The 21,820-nt window shown below is 48.5% G+C and overlaps 1 protein-coding gene across 1 annotated transcript in view; it reads left to right on the plus strand.

The window, feature by feature from the left end:
- Nucleotides 1-701: 701 nt before the first annotated feature.
- LOC120895141 (myosin heavy chain, non-muscle) overlaps nt 702-21,820 on the plus strand; it is a 41,136-nt gene continuing 20,017 nt past the window's right edge. Inside the window, exons 1-3 of the mRNA XM_040298222.1 lie at nt 702-828; nt 2,206-2,848; nt 7,594-7,779. Coding sequence (XP_040154156.1) covers nt 2,714-2,848; nt 7,594-7,779 — 321 coding nt within the window. The 5' untranslated portion in view covers nt 702-828; nt 2,206-2,713. The remainder of the gene's footprint in view (nt 829-2,205; nt 2,849-7,593; nt 7,780-21,820) is intronic.

A 21,820-nucleotide genomic window follows, 5' to 3' on the forward strand; every position in this document is an offset into this window, starting at 1 on the left:
TTTAATTTAAAAACGCATAACCTCTTTGGAACTGTTGTTTGGTGCGCTATGCCATTTTCCCTTTTTTGGACAATTTTTATGCAATGATGTGCAACATGGTTTGCACTTTGACCTTTGTTTTTTTTCTGTACAAACATTCTCCCTCACCCCTACAACCTATGGCAGGCGGGTGTGGTATGCATTGCACGGTTTTAAAGATCCTGCAGACTTTAAAGTGGCGGGGGCTGCTTGGTGATGGAGCACCACGGAGTGAACACATTGCATTTAAAAAAACGTTCATTTCAAAGGACCATTGCAGAATTGTGTGCAGAAAGAAAGGCTGTGGGGGGGAGAGAGAATTGAACATGCGACTGTCACCTGCTCCGTTCCGTCTCTTTCTATACAACGCACGCGAATGGCTTATCGTTGCTAGCGCGCACTTTTTCTCTTTTCATCCGTCGGCTGCTTTCCCTCTCGCTTGCTCAGCGCGAGCGCGAAAGGGTTACTCTGGAGAGGGCGCCGCACGCGAGAGATGCGTTCGCACAGAGCGTTCGCGCGCCCCCTTTCGGAAAGGGGGATGGAGCACTAACCCCGCCGAGCGTAGCGTAGCGAGCGGAAGAACAGAAAAGGAAAGCAATACACCCCACCCGGGGGGGTCGGTGGTGATGGTGGTGTGGTGCGTGTGTGACGTTCCCCACCATCGTCTCGAGCGAGGAGCTTGGCAGTGTTTGGTTGGGCCAAAAGCAACGCGCTCGGGAAATTGTTCACTCATTCGACAAAGTGCAAAGTGACCGAGCAGTCGTGTCGCGACACCGTCTCTCATCGTCACCCGGGAGTCACCAACAAGTAGTGAGTGTGTGTATGTGTGTGTGTATGCGTGTGTGTGTGTGTGTTACTCCAGACGCGGCAGACTTCGCCCTCGAAGGAACAGCAAAGACACGCCAGCCGTGTTGCGTACTTTTCTGTGGTTGCTTTGTTGTTCCTGTGCTTTGAAGCGCTGTTTGTTTGACTGTGTGTGTGTGTGTGTGTGGTTGTGTGGCTGGAAGAAGAGAGACTGCAGTGTAGAGATACACGCAAACGAGATAAAACTCCGACGGGGATGACGACACCCCACGTCATCTTGTGGGGCGAACCCTGCAGAGCCACCGGGGAATCGTCGAACGCCGCGCGGCGGTTCTTCGCAGCGATGATCGTTTCATTTGGACGCGTTTTGTGTGGCTGAAAAATCCGGTCACCGCGGTTTTCGGTGTGAAGAAGCCGATCGCGCGAACAAGTTTGGGGCTCCACTCTGTTCCCTGGACCCCCACATCCGGGAGAGGGAGAGTGTTCCCCGGACGGGTGATGTGAAGAGCCTCATTATGCATTCTTTCGCATATTGTCGCTTTGTTTCATTTTTCGAGCGTTTTTTTGGTTGAGCGTGAATATGTTTGCAAGTTTCTTTTCGTTTCACTGATCGTTCTCGAGCGACGATCATCAGAAGGGCAAAAGAAACCGCTGGACGATCGTCTGCCTCGACTAAATGTATAAACGCCAATTTTGTTTGAAGTTCTTTAAGCTTCCAAACATACAGAACGGAAAGGAAGATGAGTGAGAAGTTTACATAATTTTATTCTTGATGTTGTTTGAGCATCAAGACGTGTTAATGAATTGGACGATCACGGCACATGAGAAATACTAAAAAGGAACTTCATTAAACTTGGACTGGTTTCAAGGGAAGCTTCTGGCTTTCTCCACTTCCCAAGAACCACATCTACGATGGCGTAAGCATAAAGCAAGGAAAAAACACACTCAAGCCCATGTTTCGCCCCCAAAAGTGCAAGAAAATCACGTCCTCGTGACACATGCCGCACTGCCGCTGGCGGTTCTGGCGAAGTTTGCCGTAGTGGTTTTAAATCTTTTTTGCACACTCTCTTTATTTCGCCCTCTCTCTTTCTTTCTCTCATCACAAACCCCCAACGACACCACGTAAAAAGTCAACAACCAGGCTCTACCGTGGAACTGTGGGTCTGGGGTAGACAATGTTGTTGCAACGTTCGCAAATAATGGAACACACCCCGTTTACTTTGCGTAAAATTATGTTGGAGGACGTTGCTCATGTGGCCATATGTGGGCGCTAAGCAAACAAGCAAATTTCTCAACTCTATCGTCTTATCAAACATTTCCCTTCCCTTTTTGAATGCATTTGTAACGTATCTTTTTTTCTGGTTTAAAAATTTGAAATTACAGTGAGATTCTTGTGTGTGGCGTTGGAGAATTGAGCGAAACACAGTGGAGAAGGAAAGGTGAAAAAATAAATAACAAAATAACAAAAGGCCTAGAAGCTGTCCGTGCTCTCGACCGTTTTTGTTGATGGTAGTGTGCGTGCGCAGCTGTGAATGTGTTGTGTAGAACCGCGGAGAAGAAAGAGCATGAAAATTATTGTGAGTGAGTGAAACCGTAACCGACGACCGTAGTAACCTAACAGCAAGCAAAACGTAAAGATCGGCCAACGATCGTGTGTTGTATATTGATTTTAAACCCCCCCATTTTAAAAGCGCGTGTGCATAAACCTTCATCATCAACTGCAAACCCATCAACTCCCTCTTTTGGGTGTGTGTGTTTTTTGTGTTTTTGTGTGTGCGTGTATGCGTGTGTGCAAGTGAGCGAACGCTGTTGTAACTGTTCTGGACGGAGCTGATTAAGAGAGGAAAAAACATACACACAGGATAATCCATCCCTTCCCCCGATAGCAACGATGGCGGAAGATCTGCGAGACCGCAATGATCCGGAGCTGAAATATCTGTCCGTGGAGCGGAACTCTTTCAACGATCCGGCCACGCAAGCCGAGTGGACACAGAAGCGGCTAGTTTGGGTGCCGCATGAATCACAGGTAAGCTTCTGGTGTTGCGTAGGGATTGGATGGTTGTAGAGATTAGAGGGCTTACATGAAGTCGCAAGGATTACTAAATCGTGTGAAACAGTTAAAATCGAGCTTGTAACAATTACCAAATCTTTGTAGTTGACGGTTTAATGACTTCTTCATGTAGCTTTTCCAAACATCCACTTCCCTCAACTCTCAGTTCCTGTTGAATTTCAAACACATGAGTCACATCTCCCCTCCTAAAATCTCTTTCACCTGATCCGAACGGATCTCGAGGCGTCAGCAAGACCATGACACCGAGCAAACGACGAGGTGGCTTGAGTGAGAAAGCGATCGATAGGACTGTGGCGTGTCCGGGGCAATCGAAGCATGCTGGAACGCATGACTCATAACCATGCCATGCGACAGAGCGACGTGTGCTCCTCGCTGCTGAGCTTTTGCTCCATGTCGAAGAAGACGCGATGGAAGCGTGTGTTGCCATAGAAATTCATTCTGTGGGTATTATTGTACATTCAGACAGCCGTAAAAGCGATCATTAAATCATCTTTCACTAAGTTTGATTGAATTTGCTTCCCTTTCCCTATCGGTACAGCATGGACGGATATGCCGTCATGTCTACTTTAGGATCCTCCCCCCCGCGCATTGTGGTCCTAAAAATGTGGTGCGAGACTTGATCGCCGGAAAACAGAGTCACCTTATCAGAACCCCGCAAAACGAACCGTTCGCGCCTACTTGCTTGTGTTTACCTTTATGTTTCTTGTTTTTTTAATCTTATTTTTTGTCAGATTCGCTCGGTGAACAAATTCTGCCGCGTTTCTGTTGGAATAAAGATAAGATAAGAACTCGATAGTAAAACCTTCTTCTGCTCCCTTCCCACTGGGGTGTGTCACAAACGCGCGAGTCAGCGGTATGTGTGCGGTATGTTTGTGCAATAGTATCACCACCACCGGATGGGAAAGGGGGGGGAGGACGTGATAGCGCGAAACATCGACCGAACAGTTTTCGTCGACGGAATTGGGACTTGTGATTGATTTTTGATCGGGCAAATATGCGGTCGTTCCGTCTGCACAAAATTATCTCCTTCCTCTGCATTACCACCCGAAGAGTGCGCGCACACACACACACACGCATACAAGCAACCCCATTAGTCGCCACTGTGGGGTTGACGTATCTGAAAAGCGTTAAATTGGATATAAATGTTTGATGGGCTTTTGCGTGCTCGCTACACTCTTAGCCAGTCGCCGTCGTCGTCGGTGGTAGTGTACCGGTAGACGACAGCACGGAATACGCCGGATGCACGTTTTGCCGGCTAGCCGGCATTTTATTATACCTGGCTGGCGTGGCGCACTCTCGTCTGTATAGGTGGGTGAATATTTTATTGCAGCATTTTATCCCTCTCCTGTTCGGTCTGTCCTGGCCGCCCCAACAGGCATGTTTTATGCTGTCTCCCAGTGTGTATGTGTGCATTGGTTGGAGAGTTTGCAATTCTTGCTACAAAATCATCCCTTTTTGCCCTGCCTCCCTTTCACTCATTCACTCGCTCTCTTTCTCTCTCTCTCTTTCGGTTGTTCGCTTTATCTCGCGATGAATTTCTCTGAATGCAATCTCGCCCCTGCGCCTGCTGTGCATGCTGCGCGATATTTCATCCGCGTGAGACGGTTTCGTTCACTCGCTCCGTCTCATTCATTGGTGAGACAGAGGAAGGGAGGGGGGGATTGGTTGCACATGTGCAGACTCAAACTTTGTTTGCCTTTCGCAAAGGGAGAGAGAGAGAAGGTGGGGGCTTTGCAAGAGCACAAAAGAGAGGACAGAGAGAGTGAGAAAGAGCTCTAAACCCCTGGAACGGGATGGAGTTCAATGCCGCAAACGAAAACATCCACCAGCCCAGCCGCCTAATGTGTAATGTGCTTTGCTGCAGAAATGCATCCAGCTTTTGAGAAAAAGAGAGTATCGAAGACATTGACCTCCACCGCCACTACTACCACCGACAGGAGACGACGAGACGAGACGACCTCGCGCGGTACACACAGACGGTGGGAGGTGGTGAGATGATGTCGGCGTTTGCAATTCGATGCCATGATTCGAGATGATTCCCAAGAACGGAAGCAGAATGTGTCGGGAAATGCTTACCTTTGCAGCTCCCTTCTCTTGCTCACCACGGTCTGGTCGTTTCGGAGGGGGCGAGTCTGTCTGTAAATCGTTGTTTATCATTTCAATATGGATCCACTTGTATACACGATTATCTCAAGGGGAGTGATTTTTCTTTTTTTTTGCGCAGGAGTGGTGAGTTTTTGCCCTGGTGGCGGTGATGATGGTATTTTCTTTTCTGGAAAATTCGTACCAAGTAAGTTTGATGCCGTCCCAAACCACCATGACGTCATCCGGTGTACGTGCGTGGTCATGTGTTTTTCCCTTCCAAGGAGACGCGGTGGGGCCGAAAGGTGAAGAGTGATGAAATATTTATTCCTTCGTGTGCTTGAAGTAGCTTCTAATCTGAGCAACAGGCTGACCGAAGAAGTGGAGGAAAGGTTTCTTCATTGCCGGCGACAAGAACCAGAAATCAAACAACAAACTCAGCACGAGTACCATAGGTTCACACAGTGGGAGTTGGGTTGTCCTATCTTCGCCCAACTTCTCTTCTCGCGCCCAGTACACGCCAAAATCTTCATTTCTGCTTCGCTCTGTTTCAATTTGCAGAAGCAAGCAAACGCTTTTTTTTGGGAGGGGGGCGAGAAGGTTCGTCGTCGGCACACCACGCACACAGGAAGTCGGGACGCACGTATGTGTGTGCGCGATGGGGGAAAGAAACAAGACCTGTAAATGTAAATAGCCAAAGTAAAGTAAACATTTGATGAAGTAAGAAAGCAAAAAAAAAAAAGAAATAGCGAGTAAAGATAACGCCCATACGCACGCAGAAACAGCGCCCATTTGTGCGCTGCGTGGTGTGCTGGTGCGCGCGCTGTGGTTCGACTTTGCGCCAATATGTGCGATCAGTGTCCGAGGCAACGCAAACGGAGAAAGAGATAGAGAAGCGCGCCTGCTGCTGGTGTGTTGTCATGTCATCACCGCGCATGTTTTGCGTTAGGATTTGGCGGGAAGAAGCAGCAGCAGCATGACTAACCCAACGGGGGCCCCTTCAGTAGGACATCATCTGCGAGATGAGGTTAACTCTCGATGACTCTTTTCGATGATCTCTCTCCCGTAAGCGTTGTGGGAACAGCTACGAAAAAAAGTACATTTTGACCTTTCCTCTCGAAGATCGATCCTCTCTGTCTCTCTCTCTTCCTCGACCTCTCTATGGATGGCGTTTTTGGATTCGGGACAGATAAAGCAGCGAAGGGCATGATGGAATATGTGTGTTGGCGCAAGTACACGGCACATTGCACTGACGGTGCTGCTGCTGCTAATGAGAGAAGATGATCCACCCGATATATGAGTCATGGATGGGCAGAAGTAGCACACCAAGCGGAAGATTTCGTTTGGATCATGCACCAGAGAGAGAGAGAGAGTGTATGGAGATTGCTGCAAATGTGTAAGATGATTGGTGGAATGTTGTTTCTCGTTAACCTCCCGGGTGGTCGTGTATTATTTCAGCTGCAGCATGATTGCGATTGTGAATATAGAATGGTTCGTCCAATGTTTAGGGGTTCAGGTCTCAAGGATGTATGACTCGCAAGATTATCTTATCTCTCTTAACTGAATGGTTTATAGAAAATGGGATTTTTTTACGCATAAAAATACGGTTGCGTAATGAAAAGACATCAAACGGGGTATTAAACGCTCCTCTTGTGCCTTACACATTCGCGCATAATGGCTGCGCGACTGCTTTCCTCCATCCTTCCCGTGAAGGTCGTTACCTGGCTGAGCCCTATACGACGACGTCCTTGCCAATCACGGTCGGTGTGTGTGTGTGTGTGTGTGTGTGTGTGTGTGTGTGTGTGTGTGGAGAAGCGCCTTCTCTGGTTCTCCGGTGGCGCCGCCAATACGTTCGATTAAGTTGCGCAGCTGTAAAAAAGCAGCAATAAGTAAAACGCACCATGTGCACGCACTGTCATCTCTCCGCGACTCTAGAGGGCGCCGAGACGGACGAGCGTAAAATTACAACGTATCCATTGGCCACCGCACAACACACCCCCCGAGCACCATCGGCAGCATCTCAGTTGTGCACGCCAATGATGGCATATCGCCATAAGGAATCGCCACAGTTTGCTGCTGCTGTGAGTTGAAATAAAAGACTCAGGCACACACCGACACGGAGAGAGAACAGGGGGCAAAGAGGGGAGGGGGGCTTTGAGGTGGTTACGAGCACAACAACTCGTTGACTAAACACTACCATATACGGTCAACTCCAGTCTCCCCCAGAAGACCTTGTCCCATACACGTCGTCGACGTAAAGGCAGCAGATTCTTGGAGGTTGTTGATGAGAGCGAGAAAGAGAGAGAGAGAGGGGGGGGGAGAGAGTTGTAAAGGGAACTTGATGGCTGGAACCTGTTGTTACAATGACCGGGGCAGTTGATATATGCGATCCTTTTTTTTTCTTCATTCCTCCCTGTTTTGTGTTTGTTGTGTCCTTTCGATCTTGCCTTCTGCTTGGGGTTGTGCATATTGATTATATGTAGGTCAGTAGTGTGTGTCGTAACCTGTTCCTGTGCCTTGCGCCCGACGTGGATTCTTTATCAGAATGCAACCCCCCCATCCCTATCTCCCGCTCCTAAATTACAATTAACACTTCTTATTTTCTTTTTCCTTTCCAGGGCTTCGTAGCTGCCAGCATCAAAGGCGAGCGTGGCGATGAGGTGGAGGTCGAGCTTGCCGAAACCGGCAAGCGCGTCCTGGTACTTAAGGATGACATCCAGAAAATGAACCCGCCCAAATTCGACAAAGTGAAGAGAACGAGTGCACAACATCAAGGACCTTCTCCACCACCGTTAGGCAAACATGTAAATTTCGGTGGTGGAGTAGACTTTGGAGCAATGTTTTGTTTGAAATGCCTTTCTTCAAACAAGAAGGTCCTTTGTTTGGTTAGTGGTACGAGTTGAAGAAATTCCACTGGGGAGAGCATATGCCTGAAGGACCAAAGATAGACAACACAATCTATTGACTGTGGTTGTGCAGTCGGCCGTTGGAAGAGGTTAACGTAATCAAGACGGCAACGCACCGACGCACAACTGTGACGCTGGTTTGGCAATGTGTATCAATCAACTGAGACGTGTCGAATAAATCAACCAGACCCAGGCCGCGTTCAAGAAACATTCCAAATGGGGAGGAAAATACTGTCGGTGTCCTGTTAAAACTGGACAGCGAAAGCCGCCTCACTGGCACGATCGCCACGATATATCCTCCAGCGCGGGTAGCAAAGGACGTCAGAGAAGCAGACAAAATAATGCTAATTGTAGTCCGATCTTGTGGTAGCAGAGGGGTGCACAATAAAGAGGACTTTTTTTATCATTGAAATGTTCCTCCGATGGCTCTCCTCTTCGTCGTTGTGTGTGGAAAGCACAGAGACGCGTGGAGATTTTTGGTGAAGGTTGACCGCTTTCGAACACAGGGCCGCCATTCTCGGCTGCATGTGATTACGGTCGTGTAATAAAGGGGAGGGTAAGAGGGAGTAATTTTTGCAGACAACAGTCCATGTTTTACATAACGCAAACAGTAAAAAAGTTGACGATCACTGGTGATGATGTTGGTGGTGTTGGTGCAAGATGGTCCCGAGAATTGTTCCTTTGTTTCAACGCATTGGACAAGCTGTTTGTATCACTTGTATCAATTGATCGTATAATGGTATCGATCGATTGGTGGGAAGGAGAAGGAGAAGGAGAGACGCGATCGTTAGGATAGGTCACTTGCTGCTATTGTCGAATTGAAAGGCAATAGCGAGCTTCTCCTATCTTTTGCGCCATACCCCCACGATCGTACAATGATCGTCAATTTCGTGCTGTCCCAGTAACGATGGTGTAGTTAACAAATGGGAAGATGATGTTGCCGTAAGACAGACACACAGTCCAGGCGCAGTAAAAAGCGAATATATTCCCCGCGAAGAGAGAGAGAGAGAGAGAGAGTGAGAGCAAAGAGTAGCTCGTTAAACAGACGTTTCGTAACGCACCGCACGGACTAAATGCGCGTACCGAGATTTATGAATTTATGAGAATCGGAAAACGAGCGAAGGAAAGACACAACCGCGAAACAAACCCGCGCCGCGCCAGCCTCCTCCAACATGCTCCGATCCGTCGTCGTTCCAACCGCCCGTTGAGGAACCGGTATTTGTCTGGTTTGCTCTGGAGTTATTGTTACACACACAACCTCGCACACCACGCACCACAGAGGGAGTCGACACATAAGCCGCCACAACGCGCCATCATCATGAATCGTTTGATGAGTCGGTTTGCCGCAGCACGCGCGGGGATGTATGTGGATCAATTTCCCTCATCTCTCGCTCGCTCGTGTCTCTCTGCGAACAAGGGCCGGTGCTGTATGTATTGAACTGGCCTGCTGGGGCATGGGCCATGTTTGCGGAGGCGGCCTCCGGCAGGAAGTTGGCTGGGCCAAAGATTAAACACACACACATACAGACGGAAAGAGATGCACGCAGTCGAAGGAAGTGGATCGATTGTGTCCGCGGGTGGAGTGGAGAATGAAAGGGGCTCACTGTAACACACATAAACAATTTAATCTAAAACCCATTTTTTCGTTTCGGTTCAATGGCGGCGGCGGCGGCGATGGTTTGTGTGAATGCAGTTGAGATATGTGGGGAGAGGTGGATGGGTGCGTGGGGGGTACGGCAGTGTCATCATAGTGGTTTTTCTCTTCAACTAGTGAAGATTTTTCATTCACTAAAGTGAGGTCATTTTTGTCGGATCCAACAGGGTGGGGTCATATCTGTGCAATGAACAAATCTTGCACCTCCCGACGATCTCCCTCAGAGGGTGGTTGCTGTCAATATATAAAGGCCGTTGGATTGAAATCTGATCGCCACGCAAGAGCCCATGAAATGTTCATTTGGAATTCAAACGGTTTAGAGCTCGCTTAAGATGGCACACACATATCCGTGTCTGCTAAATTGAACTCACTTCCCTCCTCTTCCCCTTTCTAGCTGGCCTATTGTTTGCAATTGTTGCTTTCTTTCCCTCTGTGAGCGGCCTATCTGCCGCTAGGGATCTCCACTCAACAATAGACGAGAGCGCGGTGCGCGCGCGCCTGTACAAGACTTAAACGTCTGCGGAGGAAAGTAAATCAATTTGCGTACGATGCAATTCAATGTGGATCAGCTCAGCAATGTGGGAGATAGCGCCCTCACTCACCCCGTGTGTGTGTGTGTGTGTTCCTCCCACTCGTGTCGTGTTGTTACTACCTACTGCAACATGTCCCTTTCCCCTCCTAGGCTCTGCGGCAGCCGTTTCCGCGTTCACCTTTGTTGTTCTGCCACATTGGACAAGAAAGGAACCGCCGCACCATGCCTGTGTCCTACGCACTCCTCCAACGCAACCCATGTTAACCGTACTGCGTGAGTTTTGCAATAGGGAGCCCTACGAGAGAACGCAACACCTGACACCGTCTTGCGCTCCCAGTGGCCCTTTCGCCAGCCTCTCAGCTACGTTTTACTTGAAGACACACACACAGAAGTCACCCTGTGCGTTTGTGCGAGAGAAAGAGAGAGAGAAGACTGCGTCTCTATAGGACCTTTGCCTCCTTTCTACCCCTGGAAGCGTCAACCTGTCGTGACAAACCGCCGTCGAGGGCAATTTGAATAATGGTTCCGTAATTTATTCGCTTGTTGTCACATTAATTATTTAATCGTTGGAGTCTCTCTTCGTTTTGAGTGCGTGCGGGGCGCCCCCTTTCATAGTTTGGGGAGGGGGTGATCGTGTGTGAGACGTCACGATTTACAACTTAGAGATCTCTGCTCTGGTACCGCCTGCTACTGCATTTGAAAAAGAAACCCCGTTCGTGCCGTATCAAAAATCAAAGCAAAGTAGGCGCCCGGTCAAAAGATGCTCGACATTAAGTATGATTGGCTCCTGACAGCGTTTACACGCGCGAGCCACACCCCACACGATCGGCGGTGTAGCCTTCGGTCCTTTGCTGCTGCTGTAGCCTTTGTGTAGCCTTCGTTCTTCCTGCAGCAACGGCAGTAGCAGCAGTAGCAGCAGTGTGCAACAAAGGAAATGTGAGGTCATGAGCGCGCTACGGCGGTGGCAGCAAGTAGCTCCAATAACTGGGTAGCGATAAGTCGATCCACTTCACCACAGTGTAGTACCCCTAGAACCCTGATGGCTCCCCGCATGGTCGCTACGCGAACTCTGCTGCGTTTTCTGATATGTGGTGGCCCCAGGCTTACTCACTGCCTGTGCGCGCGCACCCCTTGTGCTCTGGTTGTGGCTTCGTAGTTTCGTACACGTCGCCCGGTCCACCAAAGCTTTTTTTTGTGTGTGTTCAACTTCCAGCTACAAGACTCGCATGGTATGGTGCCTTATCTACGGTAGCTGGCGCAAAAAGGGAAAATTGAAAAGAGGGTCAGCATTCTCGTGCTATACGCAATCAGTCTGTCTGTATGGTATGGTGGAGCGTATTTTCTGCTTCCCAGTTGACAAACACTGATCGTGAGTTTTTATGTGATGTGTCAACATCAAGTCAACACAGAGAAGCTTCAAGAGTGATCTCTTCAAATTCTGCGGGTACTTCAGATGTTCTCGAAGGGAGTTGTTGTTATGATCTTCGGGTAAAAAAGGCTAGGCTTAAGTATTCATATTCTTGCATGACTATTTCCCACCAAAATGCTGTATCTGCTGTCGTCTCTTCAATGTTGGGAAACATTTGGAAGCGTTTGAAGTTTGAAGTTAACGATCCGCGTCACCACCGTGTGCTTGTGTCAATGCAAACAACCTCACCTCAACGACGCTGTCCAATGTCCCGTTGATCAGTATTCCAGTCAAAGTCAACGCGCTCTAAGCGATCGTCGTCGATTGGTTAACTCTCCAGCACCGATTGTCTTCCGTCGGAAATTCCTCAACGTGTGTTGTTGAGTGACCATTCGCGCCAGCGATACAGATCATACAGCATTTTGAAGTTGGTGTTGCTGTCTCTTGCCGTCTTCCTTTGATCGAGTTGCTACATTTTTGCATCGCTACGTGTGTGGACGTGTGCGGAATGTAAAATGTCCAAAGTTCGTGGGCTTGTTTGCTGACTGTTGTGTGTGGCTCTGGCGCTTGGGCTCTGGCTATCGTGGAAGCGACATGGATGGAAGTTGTGCGCATACACAGTACAGAATGGCCTGTGGCCCTTTTTTGCTTCATTCTGTCCACGGGAAAGCTACAAATCAACGTCAGCAGAAACAGAACAGCACAGAACAGAAGCTTAATGTGCGAGCTTTTCAAGGTTTTCAGTGCCACAAGAAGGAAATGCGATACACACAGACACACAACGCGGGTGACTGTGGTTTGTTGACAAACTTTCAACCTCGTTCTCGCGTGAGGCTTGAATCAAAAATGCCACTTTTGAGCCTAACGGACCTGCCAGCCATTACTCCCCAGGCACAAAAAGGTGAGCGTTTGTAGTTGGAAGCTTTTGCTGCATGTTTTTGGGCTTGTGTGTTTGCAAACTAAAATTGAGTTGCGCAGCTACTGATGCGTAAATATAACATGCCCTGGTTTGGCGCGGGTACTAAAGAACCAGCTTTCATTTCCCTTGCGGAAGTGTGCATTCCGTCACCGTTTTATTGTTTACTGATAGTAGAAGTGTTGGCTTTTTTGTTGTTGCCCAAAGAACCGAGGCATTTGAATGCGTTCTCGCTCTAGCTCGCTGATAATAATTTCCATTAAAATGCTTTTAATATTTTCTTACAAATGGAAATGCCTACATGCCGCGAACACACACACCCTCCTCCTCCCCACCAAGAAGGTGTATGTGGAGTCATTTGCGCCATTTGCATATTACACTATCAGGTAAATGGAAAGCTCAAGCGGGGCCCGTGCGTGTGGGATGCAGAAAAAAAGTCGTCGCTTAAATAATTAACCAAATGAGCACCACCGAGTGTGTGTGTGTTCGTAGGCCGTTGATGGAATGGAATGGGACACGCAACAACGTGTAAATTCCTATAAAACGTGTAAAATGGGAAGGTTGCCTTCGCTGCTGCTGCTGTTCCAGCCTGTCTGTCTGTCCGTTTAATCCGTTACAGCAGGCGTTGTTTCGCTCTTCTATTTGCCATTTTATTTTGTGCATCGAGAAATGTCAACCTCTACCTTACTACCTGCCTAGCAACGAACCGGCATCAGCGATGACGTTGGCGGCAATGGTAATTATGGAGAAGAAATGTGAGCTCTCTTTAGGGGGAGTGTAGCTCGTTAATTCGTGCAGTCAGTTGCACGTGCTCCGCGCTCTCCCCTAGTTAGTTTCGAGAAGGAGAAATTCCTCGTGTGCAGGCAAAATGTCACCGCAATCGAACATGATGAAGCCTTCTGTGTGTGAATTTGCTGTTTTTTTTCTTCCTCCGCTCAATAACAAGAATGGTGGTGTAATCATGGTGGTGTCCAACGTCGAAGCACAATCTCTGTGAGATGCTGTGAGGGTCCGTGTACAATCAACGGATAAGGAGTGCCTCGTTGCAACAGGTTAATTAGATGCTTACCGAGTGTGATCCGGGGAGGGGTGCGTATGCTCATCTGTCTCGATTGATTAGGTTTCGATTCCTCCGCGATCGGTGGTGTGTGCCGTTGGTGGTACGATTGTAACGGTCGACAAGCGTATAACGACGATCGCGCCGTACACATATGTGCTCGACAACCCCCTTTATGGAGCTTGGAAATCGATCATCTGGGGTTTGCTTTCGGGCACAGGAGCAAAACAAGCTCACCTTTAAGCATTAACGCGCTGTAACTCTATCTCGTTCGGTCAGTGCGGGAAGAAAGAAGAAGGTAGTGGACGAAGCGATCTAATCGAGAGAAGAAAACAAACAAAAACAGATCAGTTAGGAACAACAGCAGCAGGGTGTGTGTGTGTGTGTTTGGGTGAAGTAAGAGGAGGGTGAAAAGCGTAACATTTGCATGCTATGTTTGGGTATCTGCGCGCGGCAAAGTGATTCGGTTTGCCAAATTCGGAACCCGTCGTCACGACCATTCTATAACGGGTGCGCGCGCTCTCCGGTTAGCGAGGGGTCCGCTAATGATGACTCATCGAAAAGCCACACATTGGTTCGGTGCCATACTAAATACGGAGGACCCTCGGGAAGGCACCGTAATGGCACCGTGTGGCATGAGTTCCTACTGTTGCAGTATGAGCTTTAGCGATATTGAACGACTTTTTCCCAACAACACCACAAAACGGTTTATCTCCTCACTCTGTTGTGTGTCCGTGATTGAATGTGAGGTTGTTAGTAGGTTCTTGGTTTCACGTCACAGATGACTATGAAATATGAGCCTTCGGAACCTTCAGACACGGGAGGAGGAGGAGGGCACTCACACACCAGCACACCTTTTCACTGGGTTAATGTATGCATGACGGGAGAGGGAACGTATGAAATATGATAACTCCTTCATCGGCAGTGAGCCGGAATGTTCACACAAGAGGGGCGGCATCGATGTGTTACTATGAACTTTGAGCAACTGGAGCATCTCAGTTACCAGCTTCTAGGACTGCGCTAGGTCATATCATACCGAACGTGATCGTCCGCATCGAAGTGGTGTGTATAGGAGATCTTCTAATTAGCTACGGCTAAGAACGTCGAAAAATGTCCTTCATCAAGCGCTATGGGGCAATCGTGTGTTGTAGGGCTTTTGGTGTCTGTTTTGCTCTGTATAAGCGCAATCTCCCTCCCCCCTATTGACAGCTATATCGGTAGGAGAGTTGTGCGCCTTGCCTTTTGAGGGGGACCCCGCAATTGCATTAATGATGTACCGTGTACCCCATGTGCTGCTGCGGTGTGCTGTGCATTGCAATAGCCGCTTGCACGTAAATCTCCACAGTGTGCGTAAATTGGCTGTTTTCGTTTGAAGCCATAATTTGCTTTTGTCCAAACATGGCAATAATATTTCGTTCAACACTTGACTGCCCCAGGGAAGGGGGGTGCTTTCCTCTTAGTCATATGCTGTCGCCATCTCGTGCCACAATCTCTTGTGTGCGCTTGTGTGACAGTTTCTCTGAACCCCCACTGCGTCGTTTGGTTCTCAGTTACGGAGCTTTCGCATCACAGACGATGATCCGATTTGCTTGTTGTTGTGTGTTGTTGTGTCCTTTCGGTGAGGGCTGAATGTTCAATTATCACCTTGTGCGTGGTGGCGCCTCGAGAACAGTGATCTCTGTCACCGCCGGATTGTCCACACAGCATCTCTGCCGATCGATGCCGTGTCCGAGAGACCATCTGGCGGGCAGAGACTGGCTGCTGCTGGCGCCTGGACGGTATCGCTGTCGGAGAAGTGCCCCATTCAATCTAATGGAGGTTACTCCAGCGAGAGAAGGTCACGCACGGTAGTTGTGGACACAGCTCTGTCTGCTGCCTGCTCCCCGTCCATCGTTGGGCGCGCTGCTGTGCCAGTAGTAGGTCACGACGACAACGGCGACGCCGGTGCGGTGGCGGCTACGTCAGAGAGCGCTGCCGCTGAATTTATCATATCTGGTACGGTGCTGGGACGGTATTACCACCATCCGTAGTCGTGTTACTTCCAAAAATGGCAACTCCTCTCCGCGCAAGGTCTTCGCGAGCGCTTCAAATGGGCCTTATTGGAGAGTGGCTGGAGGTCGTCGGTTTTGTTTCTTGACAAGAGAACGGGCGCACACTCTGCTGGCGCATTATGAGTCCGCGGCTTTTAAAAGAATGGCGCCGCCACGGGTAAGCTGAAGGAATGCTCCGTTAACAACAAGGTTGACGTTTTCATATGGTTATGTTTTTTGCGCCTTTCTGAGTTAATGGAAATTATGAGAAGCATGAGATTAAATGAAGTAGATATGTTTTAGAAATATGATAATATTTTGCTCCACGCCATGTGGTACTGTTTGGATATCAGCTCCTCACATTATCTCTCTTATCTGCATGCCATAGTCAAATTCAGCGAATAGCGGGGAACAGTGTGATTCATAATCGCACTTCTCCGGTGCTGTGAGCGCATTGTGAAAGCATTCATCACACACAAAGAGCGCACAAAACTGTCCAGAGCTAGTGCCGGGCGATAACGAACTACGTCATCCTTCATTCAGTTAGTCATTCAGGGCTTGAAACAGGTATCTCTTACACACCTGCAAGGGTATAGTTAGGTCGTATGTTTCTTTCTCACCTGGAAAGTTGAGTTTTACTTTGAGAGAGGACTCTCTTCTTTCCCTGTCCCTGTACAGACTAATACACCTTTGTCTGCGGTAGAACTGCGTCTTAAAGGAGATTAACAGGTGATTTGCTAAGGAGGGAATGGTTCGCCATAATCCGCTCATTTTAAACTGCAATTGACAGAAACTAATACACAACGCGCTCCATCCCATGTTGGTAGCAACGTAAGCGGATTGGTAACAATCGCTCATAAAACCCAGCAACCATCACCTAGCAGCCCTAGAAGCCAAGTGAAAGAGCCGAGTTTGAAATGATCGTTTTCGCCCTCTGCGATGCATTAACCTTCAATTGTCACTTCAGCAATAGAAGGAGACACACAGTAGAGGGTGGAAGAGTTTCTGTTGACCTCAGGCCATTGCAGTGCAGTGCAGTGCAGTGCAGGGGGAAAGATGGCAACATGAAAACGGGAAACCATTAAGTTGGCTTGCGTCATTCCGTTTGGCGCCGATTTGTTGCGCTTCGAAGCTAATGGACTCTACACACCACCCCCCCCCCCCCCTCCGAATCCCGTCCACGATGGAGTGTCTCATGTCCTACCATTTCCTACGTTGTTTCCTGCACTTCTTCGTTCTGAGAAGAAAGGAGGTCAACACTGCATACATACATGTTCGATGCGTTCAGTCTGCGTCCCGTTTGGCAATTGCACTTTGTGTGCACTTTTGAGCGTGCATACATGTTGCGTTCTCTTTTCGCTTTTGGGTAGGGTGATTGCATGGAATATCGTGTTGATACCCCCTCGGAGAGAGTGTTGATAAAATCAAAACACTAAAGATATGTCGAGCCTATCGTAAAATGTCGTCTCTGATTGTTATTTATCCGCTTTCCTTTCATCCGTTTGTGTGTTGGGTATGTTACGCCGGCGCGCCGTCGTGGTGTTACTTCACTTGCGTACTTATGCGAAGTGGTTTGCGCAGTGGAGTGCGTACTGAGGCATGACGATTGTGTGTGTTTGTCACGGTTGTGATATCTTTATTAGTCGCCAGTTGACCGCCAATCGCTGTTATGTTGATGCGTCGTGGAGTTGTCGATCGAATGATTCATCCCGATCTCGATCACATCAAATGGTGGAACTCTCCGATTGTGTCAAAGTCAATAACCTGCTCCCCCTGGTTTACATTGCGTCTGCCGATTGTGCAACTCGCAATTCTGTATATCATATACATATTTGTTGTGTGATAAACTTGATACAAAGTAGCAGCACAAGCGACATGAGCAAACAGAGAATAAGCAACTGGAAATGAAGTAATTCTCTGCCACAAGAAGGAAAGGTACATGTTGCTCCTGTTTGTCGATAAAACGACATAAAACACAGAGTATGTGTGTGTGCAAGATGGGATTGTCCAAACAAAGTCAGCTGAAGCAACTGAGGCGACTCTATGCGCGCACCGCCTAACCTTCAGCCATGGCGTCCGGCCGATTACGTCAGGCGCACATTACTACACTCGTCCGGTCTATCAGGAGTCCATCATGGTGTGGTGACCCGTGTACGATATAACTCCACACCTTCCATCCATCTTCGAAAGCGAAACTCACAGACTGTTCTGTGCCTTTGTTTAGCCGACATCCCGTTTTTTGCCCCGACGAGGAGAGGGTATATGGCACGATGCAAGCGAGTTTTGCAGAACTAAGAGACAAGGACGCGGATGACAGAAGAGGGATGGGGCGAAGTAGGGCTGACTCGACGACACGCGGCCCTTGTGTGCTGCGTTTTACTGTCTGCTGTGTGGTTTGCAATTGACCATGACGCTTGACGGACGCGCGAGTTTTATAATTATTCGCATTGTATACATTTAGCAGCACGCTTCAATCTGGCCAGCGGCGCGCGTAGTGTCCGGTTCCTCCTCTCTTCTTTTTCCTCTCTCTCTCATTTGCATCGAGGGAGGAGGCGCGATGAAGATGAAACTGTTTAAAATCAAACCCGATGATACTTGACGCGGGTTTTGCACGCCTGTCCACTCTCCAGTGGCTTACGTTGTCAACGGCTTTGTCGCTGGAGCGAGATAGAAATTCGTGCCGATGAATCATCCAGGGAGCTTGCTGCACTCCTCGTTTTGAGCCACTGTGATGATCCCCACCAACAGATGGCGCTACAACACCGTGGCGTGGTTGTTGGTTGATGAATTCTTCAAGGTATTAATGTGTCAATTCATTTCTCTCTCTCTGTCCTTCGCCTGGTTCTAATCGAAAAATATCGGGAAAGTTAGCATCCCCCATTCTCGAGGGCGATGAGTTACGATCGACAATTAGCATTCCACGCAAGGAAAGCAACATTCCTTTCGAAGGCCATATTTGCAAACACGATCATCAATCAAAAACCCACCCTCCCAGCACATTCTCTCTCACTCAACGGCGTTTCAATGCTTATCACGAACTTGAACTTACATCCTGTTCACTTTCAAACAAGCGGGCGACAGTTTAAGGGAGCAGCGAGTCTCTCCATTTGTGGGCCCCTGTAATTCGCGGCTGATTTGCCTCTTCCTTTTTAAAACCCGGCGTGATGTATCGTCGATCGGTTTGAAACATGATGATTCGAGGAAACGATCACTGCTCGCTCTAACGCTAACGGAGCGGCGGACAAACAGTGACCTTGAACACGTGCCTTGTACCCTTGGCAGTGGGGCAGTAACGAATGCCATCAGCGCAGCGCAATCCACCACGGCCGCCAAGACGACGGAACTCCGAACGAAAGAGAATCAAAAAGAGGGAAGATTCGGTGGTGGTTGCGCGCCCCGTGTGAAGAGCCCACTTCTAATGAGCGCTGCGTAATAATTTCCCACCGGTGCCAGTGTTAGTCGCTCATTGGCATTGGATTCTCTCATTCCTTCCTTTGGGGGCTTCTTTACCCAAAGAGGGGGGGGGGAGCATATAATGTTGGGTGTTGTGTATTTGTCTTTGCACTCACGCACATCTTTTCCCATCTCGCGAGTGAGCGCTTGGCGTCCCGCGTGAGTACCGCCAGCCAGCACCGGGGGAGTTGAGGTCCGATCTTCATCAATAGTGTCAACTTGCGGTTGGGGCCGGTTTGATTTCTTCCTCCGTGTACCGGTGTTGGTTGCGTCGGTATGAGTGTGGGCTTAGGCTCAACCATTAAAGTTGAATAACCGACACCCACACACACAGACCCACGGACAGGCAGGCTGGCAAGCGGAAGCTTTCGCAGTTGGTTCCACGGAAGAACCTCCGAAAAAGAGAGAGAGAGAACGCCAACTCCAACGCCTGGGTGCGTCGGCAATAAGCTGCAAAATCTGTTTTTGCTCCCAACGATCGTGGGCTTTTGGGGGCTTAATATTTTTGGAACGAACCGTGTTCCGGCAACTTGGAACACCGATCCACCAACACACACACCTCCCGCCGTTTGGCCAGCAATGGGCACGTTCGTTAGGAATGCGTTGAACTGCTGTTGCTCTTAGTGACTGTGTGAAACAGGTTCGAGATCTACTTTCGGAGCTGTCATTGAGGTTGTTGTATTGTGGGGTCTCCCCCGAAATCTTGGCTGGCTGGTGTGTGTATAGCCCCACGCCCTGTGGACATAAAATTTCTACTCAAGGCCATAAAGGAGAGAGAGAGTGGGAATGGGAATGGCGGAAGCAGTAGAATGAAGGAGATGGATCATCCTGAATTTGTGGCTGTGATTCTTCGGATCATTGGAGGTATTTTTGCACCGCGGTTCATTCCGGTCCAAGGGGCGAAAATCATCACTCAAATGTACCAACATTAGATGAAGATATACGATCGTGATGATTGCATGTGTGTGTGTTGGTGTTTATATCTATAGGGATTGTTTTGTTCCAGAGTGAACAAACAACAAACAACCCTTAAAAGACGCATGAGAGAGACACACCCAAACACACCATCTCCTGGGCTGATCTTCGAGCTCTTTGTGACTTTCTTCTGTTTTATGATACCACCACACGCTTTAGGGAGAGCTCACAAGCTAACTAGAATGCGACCACGCGATTGATATCTTCCTGTGCGCAGGGTGGGGTTTTATTGATCAATTTAACCTCACTAATAAGATGTAATGGGTGGAACGAGATCTCGGTCGATGATCCAGCCCGCTAGTGCAGTTTCCAGTCGTTAAGAGGAAGAATAACTCTCACTAAACACATCCCATTACATTTGGATATTTTGTTGTAATCGCTACAACCGGCGTGCGTAGGAACTGAAGAAACTAGCGTTTCATCTTGTTACGCCCAACATTTGGAATTGTGTGTTTGAATGCATCATCGACGGCAAAAGGTGCCACACGATTGCACCTGCACACTACACATGTGTGTGCAGAGTTTATCATGTTGATCCTCCACACATGGGGCGGCCCTAACAAGCGGCTGCACCGCGTCTTCCAACATCATCAACTCCATCACTACCGACATATGTGTGCTTGTCTTGTGTAGGCTGTAAACGGGCCACAGTAGCAATGGATTCTTTTTACGATGAGATGAGATGCTGCTGCACTGTTGATACACTCTGTGGGGACGCGTTTGTTTGCAAAACAAACTCGCCCGACAAAGAGCACACGCGGGCGGGTAGCGTTACTCCTTTTCGGTACAGAAAGGCTTTACAGAGTAGCAGTGTGCTTGGTTTAATTTGCATAATTGCAAACTCAAACTGCCGGTATGAAGCCGAGTGTTGTTGTTTGTTTACTCGGCATGGGCGACTCGGTATAAAAGACTTTGATCAAGAAGCTGTGTGCCAGCGGCTCGACCCTTCAGAGAGTGGGCAATCAATCGGTAGAGACTTTGCTTTCCAATCAACGATTCACGCCCGTGCACGCCCGTAATGCCACACTAATTAGACAAACAGGCGCTGATAAGATGCGTTGTCGGTGATAAGAAAGTGGACTGTCAATGAAGGAAAGGGTTGGGTGATTTTTTCCGTCTTCAATTCCTCCTCGATGACGGCTGAACGGAAGCAATCAATCGGTGGACATAATGACTAATTTTTGGAGGTGTCATTACAATGGAAATGCTTGTTATTAGTTTCGGGCGAAATATGCGCTCCATTCAGTATCTTTTCCTGTGCCAGAATCAGTTGTTTAATAGCCAAATTAGTTTAATTGATGTGTTAGGTATTTGCCCGATCACGATTTTGGCCCATGAACCTACTTCGTAAGCGTGTGTGGGGAGGTGGAGGATGAGGAGAGAATAGAAGGTTAATTAAAGTTATTTGCACACTTATTTCAAGATTCACTTTAGCGGTGTTTGCATCTCGCTCTGTCCGCCAGCTCGAAGCCGTGTGAGCGGTGCATCGTGCGTTAAATTGGAACTGCACAGCGTTAGCGCTATAATTATCCATCATAAACAAAAACAACTTAACGATGGGGATGGCAATGGAGAGTGAGAGAGAGATAGAGAGGGACAAACTTCTTCCTTCCTCTGGTGCTCCTCCAGTGTGGTATTCGCTGACGCGAGTGACGTACTTAAAATGTTACGTTTTGTGTGAGTAGAGTTTACAGCAAGATCCAAAATATTCCAAAACGAAATAAAGTAAATAAATTGACCATGAATAATTGAGGAACTCATGTCGCTTTGAAATGTCACATTCTTGTCACTGCCATGTGGGTGGTGTGGTGCAAATGTGAAGAATCTCACAACATTGTTTTGGTATGTAGAATATTCGAGTCTTGCTAGGAATGGCAGGCAATTTGCAGGCGACGAAAAATTATGGGCCGGCTG

The sequence above is a fragment of the Anopheles arabiensis genome, chromosome 2, assembly GCF_016920715.1.
Source record: "Anopheles arabiensis isolate DONGOLA chromosome 2, AaraD3, whole genome shotgun sequence".
NCBI classification, from domain to species: domain Eukaryota; kingdom Metazoa; phylum Arthropoda; class Insecta; order Diptera; family Culicidae; genus Anopheles; species Anopheles arabiensis.